Source organism: Fulmarus glacialis, unplaced genomic scaffold (genome assembly GCF_000690835.1).
Source record: "Fulmarus glacialis isolate BGI_N327 unplaced genomic scaffold, ASM69083v1 scaffold25450, whole genome shotgun sequence".
NCBI lineage: Eukaryota > Metazoa > Chordata > Aves > Procellariiformes > Procellariidae > Fulmarus > Fulmarus glacialis.
In genome coordinates this window covers 1,071-13,435 of record NW_009187499.1, presented here as the reverse complement: position 1 = coordinate 13,435, position 12,365 = coordinate 1,071, and the positions used below count along the sequence as shown (strand labels likewise).

Below are 12,365 nucleotides of genomic sequence, written 5' to 3'. Positions count from 1 at the left end.
CATTTTATTTACTAGATGAATATACAACATGAGTAATGACCTGTTAATCAGTAAAACAGGAAAAAATAGCAAAAGAAAAACTTCTTTCAAAGTGTTTACTGACTTAGCAGTCTAACAGTCTTATCTCCCTTCCTCAGCTGTGTTTTCTGAGTCAGCAGTAGTTAAATTTTCCAGCAAGTCCTACATGAAAGAAAGTGTAAAGAGTGATTAGGGATTTCCAGTCAGTGACCTCACCTTTGAGTGGGACAGTCAACACATTTGCTCTGACATTCTTTCTATGAAGCAGTGCAGTGACAGCTGAAGTTGCTTTCAAGAAGTCATCTCAAAGGTGGTCTGACAGTATCCAATACCTCAACTTTTCTTAGCACAGGAGACAAATCACCTTGAATTTCTTAATTTTCCAAGTTGGTGACAATGGCAACCTATTTTGGAGTTACCTCAGCAGTGTTTTTCGTCTGGGTTATGACATTCATGGCTCAAAATTACTTTATAACAGGTATGTAAAGTTCCACTTTTTAAAGTCTCCTAGTTGAACAGTAAAGTACTTTAAAAAGTAGCTAGATTTGCAAACAATAATGGGGGAAAGGGAGCATGTGTAAATGTGTTTCGGGCATAGGAAACCACAGGGTTTTGAGAATACAGTGCAATGAAAGATACTCTAGCATATAGGGGAACTTTCATTGTTAGTCTAACTTAATCCTGTCTAAATGCTGTAGCATTATTGTCTAAATGCTACAGAACTGCTTGTTTTAAAGATTTGGTATTGCATTTAGGATTAAGTTCAGATCTATTGAAATGTGATTTTATTTTGTATTATTTAAAATACCACAGCAAACAGTTTTGTACAATCCTCAGAGAGCAAAACATGCATGAAACCAGTTCTGTGTGTCTGTGATAAAATGCTATCTTTAATGCAACGTGTTTTGCTCTGATTTGGCAATATCCTGACACTGTCTTGATTTGCAACATTGAAGGAAATGTGTGGCAGGGATCTCGCAGTTCATCTCCAGGGCAGTCATGCCTGCCTCCAGTTAATACAATGCAAAAGTTCCTATTTTGTATAAACTATCTGTTTGAAAAAATTAACATAGGGACTTCCCAACATCAACTTTATCACACAGTTCTTAGATAACCGTCCTCCCTCAAACATTATTCTATGAACCTATTTTTTCAATCAGGGTCATATAATACCCCTTTTTTCTATACGTTAGTGAAATTTGAATGTCGTCTTCAAATTCCACGATCAACTTGATGCAATCTATTCTAACTGCAGTAAGCTACTAGGATATCTGCAGATACTCAATGTGCATCAGGTGTTTCCAGATGTTTCACTGTAATTTGCAAGGAGTAAATATTTGTTCTACCTATATAAAAGAACATACACCATCGTTGCAGACAATTGAATTTCTTATCTACTGAAAGGCTTCTGAAGAAAACCTGGCCTGAGTGAATTAGATGCTCAACTCAAGTCCTATTGAAATTCCACAGGATTGGAGTACCTAACAACAGTAGTCTCCTCCAGCAATCCCAACCACTGAATAATTTTTACTGGGGAAATGGAGAGCTTGAGTCTTAAGACTATTCTTCGAGCTGTTAGGACTCCCCTTAGTTCACCTCTAAGCCTCCCTTGGGGTACCTACTTATGCACCCTCTGCTCGTTGGTCCAAGAGCTCCAGTTAAGCTCAGGGCTGATCTCCAGCTGTGTCTTTGAGCTGTGTTGTAGCATTCCCTGTCCCCTCCTGTACTGACTGGGCTTCATGGATGGACTCTGGACTTAGGTTGTAGGTAGCCTTGTCTCCAGGATGGACTTCAGGCATATGTTATAGATAGCACCATCTTCTGCTGTTCCCAAATGGACTTTCTGGATGAACCCTGCACCTGACTCATTGTCTTGCTTTCTCTGGGGCTGCCAGTGAAACCTGCCACTGTCACCACCATCCTGTTCAGGTGCTGTGGGACTGTGCGCTGGTCAGTGAGGGCACTGTCCTGCCTGTGCTGTTCTCACCCTTGGCTCCTGGCTCCTCTTTCCTTGTGGAACAGCATCATTCTTGCTGCTCCCTGAGGTCAGCAGCCAAAGGAAACTCTCTCTAATAAATCAGAGTGAAGGCTTGGCGGAAGGCAAAAAGATAAACAACAGCTTCCCCAAAAAAGCAAGAAGAGAACTAACGCACAATAAAGCCAATACCCGTAGCTTACGAAAATTGAACAATTTTCTTCCTTTGACAACTTTGTCTTGTTTGAGATTCTTCTGTCTAGGTCTTCCCACCTTTCTCAGTAAAACAGATTTTTCACACAAGACCCAAATACTGAGGAGAATGTCCCACTATTAGTAGGTTAACTAAATAGAGCAAAGCTTAAAGTACAGCTATGTGCAGCTTGTGGACTAAAAAGTATAATATGCTTCTAAAGGATTAGTCTGTCTCTTGTACAAACTCAGTCATCTTTAGAACAGAGTTCAGAGGTGATTTAAGAAGTGATGAAAAGACTTGAAGAGGCTACTGTTCTCTTTCTGGATTTCTTCCTCACATTGTAAAACCATCTGGAATTGAGATTGAAGCTGATAACTTTTCCAAAACATTTCTTTTACTTCACCGTTTTAAAAGGCTTAGCGAATTCTAACTTTGGTCCATATCCTACAGTCACTTTTCTTATCACTTAACACTTAGTTTTCTGGTACTGAATTTTTATATTATGCTATATATCTATCATGCAATTCTCATGTAAAAATATTTGTCCTGTAATTGAATGACTAAAGACTGTAACAGTTTACAAGTATCTAGGCAACTTTCTAAGGTTTCAGGAAATTCCACTCAGTCAGCTGCTCAGCTTTATTTGAAATTTGTAAAGTTGGTCATTAAGAAACTTTCACTCTCAACATTACATTTTTTAGAAGTTGTATTAGCTCAAATATAAACACAGGAAAAGAATTGACTAAGTAAGCAATAAGAGTCAGAGTGATGTCTGAGCATAAAAAGTAGTAAGGGGAGAAAGGAATTAGGCATAAACCCTAAAGGAGGAGTGGGGTCTTGAAAACTAAGAAAGAGGAATAGGGATCTGCCTCAGCAGCTGAGACAGGGAGTTATTCAGGAAACAAGAAATGATTCTCAAGAGGACCAGAGGAGTTGCCTGTTAGGAAAAGGGAATCAAGTAAACTTAACACTGGAACACCTAGACTAGACTAGACTAGGCTATGTCATTTGGAAGGGACCTACAATGATCATCTAGCCCAACTACCTGACCAATTCAGGGCTGACCAAAAGTTAAAAGCATGTCGTTAAGGGCATTGTCCAAATGCCTCTTAAACACTGACAGGCTTGGGGCATTGACTACCTCTCTAGGAAGCCTGTTCCAGTGTTTAACCTCTATGACACGGAAGTACTTTGGCCAAAATGAAGACATACAAGAGGACATTCATGAAGACAGGCTGGCTGAAAGGAAGAAATTTGACAGTGTGAATCATCTTCACACTGGAACTACTTGGATAGACTTGAGGTCCTTGACACCTACATACACATCTTCACTGAACAACAGGGCTTCTCTACATCCTCATGCAATATGTTTGGGCTTGTCTTATGTTCAAGTCAGGGCTGGATGCAGCCACAAGTTGCCTATGGGGACTGCCCAAGTATTCAGTGGCTCACCTGCCATGTGACTGGGTCTACACCATACCAGGAAGTGTTAATGGGAGGCCACAGCCTCCATCGCTGCTGAGATAAATCCAATGATTGCTCTACCAAACATTTAAGTCCAATTAAACTAAATGTAAGGACAGCAGAGATACATCTTTTACCAGAAGCCATTTCCAACCCCACCACACCCAGTGGGAGCAGGAGTGAAAAACCTGTATTTCTTTTAGCATTCCACACAAGCTTAGTCATCTTTTTATCCCCTTCTCATCATGGGAGTGGCTTGGCTGCTAGTTCTATCTTTTCATTCATAAAATCCAATTTAACCTCTCTTGCTAAGAAGTCATGTGGTGGATCTGCAGGCATCACTTCGTCCTGCCTTGAGAGTTTGTGGATTGCCTGTATTCTGATGCGTAGATTTTATGAAGTATTCGTTAGTGTACATACCTGGTGAGCACACAGTCTGAAAAGCATATTGAGCAAGGAAGTAACACCTGTGGCTGTTGGTTATCTAAAATGCTTGCAATGAAATGTTGAAATGTTTCATTTAATATGGCAATTACTGTATGTAACTCAAAAAGAAAAAATCTTTTTTCCAGTATATGCTTCCAGCGAAATACGGAGGCAAAAGAGTAATATCCTTTCTTCTTGTCTGTGTCACATCCTGAATTCTTAACACAGAATGTCCTTAACACAGGCTAAGAAAAGTAGAGCAGGTGTAATCAGACCTAAGATATGCATTTCCTGGTGCAGGTGTCATGAATAGCGTGCCAGCTGTGGCCATCTTAAAAAGCTGGATGAAGTGCCTATGGAGGAGGAATGAGGAAAAGTATGATAAATTCACCTGGCCTATCCCTTTTTCCTGCTGCCTGCCAAGCACTCAGTAAATTGAACACTTAACACAGTAGTTGGGGCGTGGAAGCATCATGCCAAGCTGGAAAAAAAAGAGATAAGTTTAGGAGGAATAAGAAACATAAGGAATGATACAATCTTTATAGACATATTTTCTTATTGGTGTATTAATTCCATGAAAAATTATGTATAATACCTTTGATAGAACTCATATTGGTAAGAGTGGTGTACTGACAGAATCAGTGCCTCTGTGCAACTGTTAGGTTTATCATTTTAATTTAAAAAAAAAAAAGGAAAAAAACCCTATCTGATTACTCTTCCCATTTTGCATGAATAAGTATGACAAATAAGAGTGTCTTTAGTAAGAAACTGACTCCGGGTAATGACTCAAATGCCAACTGTATATGCATTTAGTCTAAGCCAAACCTCTTGAAATTCTAGACTATTGTGTCAAGAAAATATATTCTATTTTTAAAGTACGTCTTTTTTGCTAGAAATTAGTTTTCTACTATCCTCAAGCTAGAACTTTTAACAATGTTCAATTCAGTTGAAAGTGATCTTAAATTCTTCATGAGGAATAAATGTTAATATTCAAATACTAATCTTGAATATTTATGTCTAAATTACAGGTTCCATTCTTTCACCTTGCAGGATCACAGGTGTAGGAATTTATCTTGAGGAAAAAGTGAATTTCTCAGAAGCAAGTAATGCATGTAATCAACTGAATCTACAATTGGCAAGTAAAGACCAAGTTGAAAAGGCTTTGAAACATGGCTTTGAAACATGCAGGTATATGACATCAGTTAGTCTCATTGCCTTTACACACATCTGAGGCTGGTGATAAATCTAATATTAAAAGGACTGATGCTTTTTATTGTAGCTATGGATGGGTGAAAGATGGATTGGTTGTCATTCCTCGGATAACATCCAACAAGAAATGTGGTAAGGGCAACGTTGGACTAGTGCTATGGTATGCTGAACCCTTTAAAACATTTAAGGTTTACTGCTTCAATTCCTCAGGTATGTAAGCATGACAACTACATTTTCATGTTTTGGTTTGTTTTTTGTTTTTTTTTTTTAATATCTGTGGGAAAAAATCATAACAAGTGAGTGAGTTCTTACAATTTGTTGGCCATTTCCCCCCAGTCTTAAATGTTGTCAAGCTGTACTTAGCTCTGCAGGGCAAAAAAGCTTCCAAGAAATACAAAAGATCGATTCAGTTAATCCAAATTAATAATTCGGTGCTGCCATGAAAGCTCTTGAAGAAGAGTTGCTTTTACCATTCTCTAAAGTTGACACAATGGTGTTAATATATTTTGATTATTTAGGCATGTTAATTTGAAAGGCAGTGAATTGAATCTTTAACCAGGGTGTCTGTGTGTGGTGTGTGTTTTCTTGCAAAAAGACCAAGAGTGGGGTACTTCAGAAAAAGTTGAACGTTTTTTGATAAAAGGAAATGTATCCATTAAACTAAATTAAAATATAAGCTAGAACAGCTAAGAGACCATAAAATTAACTAGATTACCAATCTATTATCAGTAAAATCAAACAGCTTCCTTTAATGTGCATCATCCTATGTGTGAAAAGACCTGTCCTTCCCCTCATTCTTGACTGTCTATTCCCAGATTGAAGATACGACAGTGGAACTTGGGCCTTGATATAAGTTAGATCTTCTCAGCACAGTAGATCAGTATTGTTTCTTAATGACTTCTGTGGTATTAACTAAAAATAAGTATTTAACTAGAGGCATTGTGTTTCTGCTAGTGTCCCATATCTATGGTTATTATATAACAACTATCCCAATAATTAGACCATATACAGGATCAATAAATTATTTCTAATCAGTCCCTAAACTTTGCCAATGAGTTTTAGATAACAAGTGCAAGAGATTATGTACGAAATCCTGAAATTTTTCAAGAAAGATGTGTGAACAAGGGTTGGAAAGAGCAGGAGAAAGATGGATATGCAAGATACGCCCATGCAAAGATATAAAGACCTAAGACCATGTCTGGTGACTGTGGACATTGGAGCTTACGAAGAGACTGAGGATAAAGCTGTTAGGGAGAAGGCCATGCCTTTACCAGTGGGACTTTGTTCATGATCCGGGGCCATTTTAGTGAAGGAGGGTAGGTAATATAAGTAGTCCGCTTACAAAGTGTCTGACTGCTGATAAGAAAGCACTGCAAAGAGAAAGCACCATTAAAAATTGATTTATCACCTAACCTGTAAAGTTAAAAATTACATGATTGGGCTAACTTAGTTTTTTTCTACAGTCCATAGCTTTTATTGATGAATGCACAGGTGAATTAGTACTCGGGCAACATGCTCTGAAAGAGGCTGCTCCTATTAGTACTGTTATTTCTTCTGTTCCTGTGTAACATGGTGTTTCAGTGCATGAAATATATGTCATTCTGCCTCAGAAACATTGCGTAGGTTGGGTAATGCTAAGGAATTAGCAAGTAATTCCAAATTACTTGCTTTGTTTAGCTTTAATTTTAAAAAATTATACTGTTACAGTATGTGAAGAAAGTTAAGCTTGCTGAATGGTTAGAAAATAATGTATATTTAACATTTACATGATTCTGCATTTCTTTACCTTAATTGCCAAATTGTTGCCTGTTCTAGGCATTTCTTACCCAAAATATTTGGGAGAAGCTCATTCTGTCAATTTTCTTTGTGCCAAAGAAATGCCAAAATCACTTGAAAACTGTAGTGGAAAAAGTAAAAAGCCCCTGCCATTTAGCTTTTTATTCTGTGAATGTAACTGCGTCATCAGACTTCCCATGGGGATTCATTTGGAGAACAGTACATACGCCGTTTCCCTGTTATTTATGTTGTAATCTGCTTGTTACTTTAGTGAAATTTTTATAGCTTTACAGAATACAGAACTTCACTAGAAAAGAAGAATTTTCACATTTTCATATGAGCCTGATTCAGAACTCAGCTTTTCCATTTAATATAAAAGTCCACTTGCACCCACGTTTTTATATAGACAACATTCACATCATTTAAATGACTTAATTTCTAGGTGTGCCTGAAGTTTTTTTCCTTCTAGCCCCCATTAGAATCGTGTCACTTTTTTATCTCACACTGGTGCCTGGTTTACCTGAGAGTTTTATGGGCTAATTTGTTTCCAGGAAAGCAGAGCAGTGTTCCAAGTATCAACAGTGCATGCGTATGTTTTGAACATATACATAATATAATGGAAATATTTTTTAATCTTGGATCTGCAGTTGTCTCCTGCTCTGCAGGAGGTCACATTATTGGTTTTTATATGCATTATTGCATATAAAAGTACTTTTCAGGAGGAATTGTCATTGATATGCAATTACAAAATGAGCGCCACACTTGCTCAAATAAGTGTTTAATTATGCAAGTAATGATAAAAGGTGCATAATCTGGGTTGTAGCCACATGTTTGAAATAGGCATGCCTGATTTGGGTAAAGCTTTTGTGAATAAACAAATAATAATTTTCATAAGGGACTGACTGAGGAACCATTTCAATAAACATGTGTGTACAGTAATTACAGAACTAACACCCAACACAACTCTTATGTATTTTCTTTCCCTGCTGCAGATATTCAGATTAATTCATGTAAACCAGATCCAACTACAACCATACTACCTTCATCAAGTGCACCAATGGACTTAACTGCATATTCAGTCTCTGATTTGACTGAGAACATCACAGCAGTGCCCAATGTGACTGAGTCAGAACAATCCCCGAAAAATATAAAATTTCGCGTAATATGTATAACTGAAACTATATTACCAACAGAGGGGACTACTACAAAAATGCCGGAGGAATACTCACCAATTGACTCTCCTAACTACACTTCCCATGCTGCCTTTAAGAATGATGCCATTGTCTTTGGAGGTAAAGGCAATATATGGTAGCTATTTAATCAGAAAAGCTAGTTAAGTAGATGTTAGTAGTAAAACTGTTTACTGCTATTTTTGTTTGCTACTCCAGCATCCATTTTGATATAGATGAACCTGGAGGCAGAATAGAAATGTTATGGTTTTGCAAAAGCAAAGCTTATAAGACAGAGGATTTTAAAATAATTTTTAAGTAGAAGTAAGATCTTATTTTATACTTTTTGATAATTTTTTAATATGAAATGGTGGAAGTTCATTCTGGTTAAAGTGACTTGGGGTAAATACATTTCTGAGAAAGTCTTAGCAAATACCATGTGCTCAGAGTAATGGAAAACTCAGCAGGCTCTTAAAAACAAAAGCCAAGAAAGTTTTAAGGAGAATTGTTGTTCTCCAAATACGGAGGTGTTCTCGAGATATGAGGTGTGAATAAGTAATCCTAACATACAGCAACTGAGAAATAGACTAAATATGAGGAAAAGCATTCTAACTGTAAGGATAGTTAATCACAAAAATGTGTTCTCTAGTCAGGTTGTAAAAACCCTCCAATGAGCAGATTAGACAAACAAATGTCAGGGATTGTCTAAATACCTGTTTTAGTCTTTCTTGAAAAATGAGCAGGAGTAACTAACCTTTTGAGATTCCTAATACCTCTATTCTTGAGTTGATGTGTTTGTACCTCTTACACTAGGCTGTTTTGGAACAATCTGGATTTATGCTCATGAGCCCTTAGAAAGTCAGAGTTAAGTACATATAAAAACTCTATGCTTACCTCACTTTTATCTCTAGGTATCCCCACTGCACTTCTTGTACTGGCAGTCATCTTCTTCATTATTTCAGTTGTTCTAGCAGTCTGCTATATCAAAAAGTAAGTTTTTTCTTTTTTTTTCTTGGACTGATTTAACTCCTAGAGTACAACCAATGACTATTTTAAACATATAGCTAGAGAGCAGATAAGTAATGATAATGACATAACAGTGTAGCACAAAGAATAAAATTTTAAACCCTGTCGTTATGCAGATAAAGTTAGTTGTTGATGTTGCCATTCCCTGCTTTAGGAAAGGAACCAAAGACAAATATTGCCTATTTTTAGTAGTCAGTCATGCCTAGTGTGAAACATTTCCAAGTGTGCCAAAACAGCAACACTGAAGTGTGCATCTGTTTGTACATAAGCCTGTTTATGCAGTTTTATTCTTGTTTCTTTCAATGTCAGACTCAAGGTAAAAGTTTTTATTCTTGGACTATGATTGTGTTCAGAGAAAAATAATTGTTGAGCTCGTTTGGCATGCGCAAAGATCTTCAACACAATGCATCATTAAATCATATCAAAAAGTTGTGGGCATTTCTCACATTCTAGCCCAGATAGCTTTATCGTTATGTACCACAAATCCTGAATATACATTGTTTTTTAAAAAAAATACGAAAATATTTATTTAAAAAGCACACTGCTTGAAAAAACACAATGATCTATCATGCCACTATTCTCTATGAGACTTTTGCTTGAGTATGGCAAAGAAAGTTAATTCTAGATATTTTTCACTTTATTTCTTGAGTGATACTACCAAACTATGTCAGTGTTTCTGCTTTACTATCCTTTTTTCTATTTAAAGGTACAAGAAAACCTTCCCATTTTCAAACAAGAATCAGAAAAAAGAAATGGTTGAAACTACTGCTCTCAAAGAGGCTAAGTCAAATGACAAAACACCTGAGAAGGAAACAAAGAATAATGGAAAAAAGGTAGAAGAGTCTAAAACCAAGCCTGAGGCCACAGTAAAATGTCTAGAAGCAGAAGTTTAAGGGGAAGAATGTACACTTCTTGATAGAAATATAAAATGAAGCACACAGAACTTAGCAATGCTTTTAAATATGGGTGATTGTAAATACTCATGAATGAATATTTTCTCTATCTTAACATAGGAAAACTTGGTTTTTTTAATAATTACATCTTTAGCTATAATTGCTCTTGCAGAAGAACATGGTATCTTATTTACTTGAAATAAATAAAAAATCCATATTACAGCATATTTTTCATCCTTAGTAAAGGAATACGCTATTAACGACACGCAGTGTGTTAACTATTTGCATGGAATTCAGATCAATATATAATTAAAAGGGTTTTTTTTATCTGGCTGGATGATGTCTGCTAACTTAATGTCTAAAATAAAATGATGATACTATAGCTCTTCCTCATGCAGATTAGCTTATTTCCATACTGTTGCATACTGTTTTAAAAATTCTGTTTACAAACAGAAGAAATTAGTCTGTTTACAAATGAGTAAAAAAATCAAAGGATCAACCCACTGTCATTCAAATACCCAAGGAAGGGTACAAAGATGCTGATGTTTATATATATACAGCAATGAATAACTTTCTTAGATATCTTCGTATCATAATTTACTGTTTTATTTATTAAAACCTGTATCATTCTTCTGCATCAGACATTTGACAGGGGAAGAAAAAACCTTGAACTGTATCTCAACAGTTATATTTAAGATCTTTTGTGTATATTTAAGTGTGGCTTTCATAATAAATATCTCAAGTGGTATGGGACGTTTACAGTACTTCATAAAAAAAAATAAAGTATGGTAGATATGTTTGTCTGGACAATTTATTCTCACGAAAACTATCTCACAGTAAAAAGAGCTCATATAACCTTAATGTTACAGAAGTAATTAGTTGTTACGAAAGAACAACACTAGCAATTTATCAAATATTTTCTTGAATAAGTGGTTTGGATAACTTATTTTTATACATGAAGGAGGTTATTATGGCAAAGAAAGTTTCTTTTTAGATCAAGCAGCTTGAAAAACATAGTCTTAAATAAAATAGCAATAGAACTGTTCACCTATATTGTGTCTTCTACAGTGTAGCATGCTGGGTTATGAACTTTCATTTTTTTGATTCACAGAAATTTAAAAATTGCCCAGTGTATATTGCAGTAGATAGTGAGTTACAGTGTATTGCTAGTAGCATAATTAGAGATTCCTTGTGTTGTTTTTTGTTTTCTCTCTCTCTCTCTCTCTTTTTTTTTTTTTTTGATAGCTCAGAAATATTTCATGGCTTCAAGTGTTGATACGCAGTCCACCACTGCCATTAAAGCTATACTACTGCAGAAAGACTGTGATTCAGTACAGCTCTAAAAACCACTAATTTCAGATGTCCATTAACAGAATTTCAGAAGAAAAATGTGTAACAGAGGAAAGCACTTCCCACTCAGTTAAGTAATTCCTCTCCTTGCAAAATACCGCAGTAATGCCACACATCTCTCCTGGCAACCTGAATGAAACCACTCTATGCCATGTGAGCAGTGAGAGTAGACAGCACAAATAAGGCCATCAGGAAAGGCCACAGCCAACAGTTGTCATGACGGTGTCAGAATAGCTTAAGGACACAGGAAACGCTAGTGGATTCCAGGTAGTTTTGGGCTTTTTTGTGACATATCACAATTTCCGTTCTGCCTCTCTTTTCCATGTTTTAGAGATTAGAAATTGCTTGTTTCTCTGTTCTTTTCCACATCACTAAGAGATAATTATCTATCACTTCTTTTACTCTCCTACTAATAATACCTCTGTTCCACAGGTATCAACTTCCTTTTCTCCCAGATTATCTCATTCACACCTAAAGTTGTTCAGAAAATTGTTCTCTAGTTCCACTCTGGCTGGAAGTTTGTTGCTTCTGTTTTAGATCTAAATAAGGGCTTTTTTCCCCCTGAAGTGTGTACTTTCTAAGAAATCTATACTAGCTGATATAATAAGGTATTGCCTTAACCTATAAATGTCTTGTTACACTGTTCTGTATGTAATAAAAGCTATCTATAAGTCATAATCAACAAGTACTGTATTTGATATTGTCTGTATATAATGAGTATTACTCAGTCACATTTGAATTAGTACAAAATTTCTTGCTCATTGTTTAATAGAATTGCAATGGATGTACCACTACAAAGCAAACAGGAAACATTTATTTAAGTTCTAGACAGGAAGCGTCAAAAACCCAAACACTTAATTTGC

The 12,365-nt window shown here is 36.2% G+C and overlaps 1 protein-coding gene across 1 annotated transcript; it reads left to right on the top strand.

Annotated features, from left to right (window-relative positions):
- Positions 1-414: 414 nt before the first annotated feature.
- On the top strand, positions 415-10,152 carry LYVE1 (lymphatic vessel endothelial hyaluronan receptor 1). Its single transcript, XM_009575325.1, has 6 exons — positions 415-496; positions 5,108-5,267; positions 5,359-5,498; positions 8,057-8,356; positions 9,145-9,223; positions 9,966-10,152. Exons 1-6 carry the CDS (start codon positions 415-417, stop codon positions 10,150-10,152), a joined length of 948 nt encoding a protein of 315 aa, XP_009573620.1.
- Positions 10,153-12,365: the final 2,213 nt, after the last annotated feature.

Bases quoted from the DNA above. Each gene is read 5' to 3' on its own strand.
- LYVE1 (XM_009575325.1), top strand. From the start codon at position 415: ATGGCAACCTATTTTGGAGTTACCTCAGCAGTGTTTTTCGTCTGGGTT. The intron at 5,499-8,056 runs GTATGTAAGCAT...TCCCTGCTGCAG, and splicing joins TTACTGCTTCAATTCCTCAG to ATATTCAGATTAATTCATGT. The intron at 9,224-9,965 runs GTAAGTTTTTTC...TTCTATTTAAAG, and splicing joins GCAGTCTGCTATATCAAAAA to GTACAAGAAAACCTTCCCAT.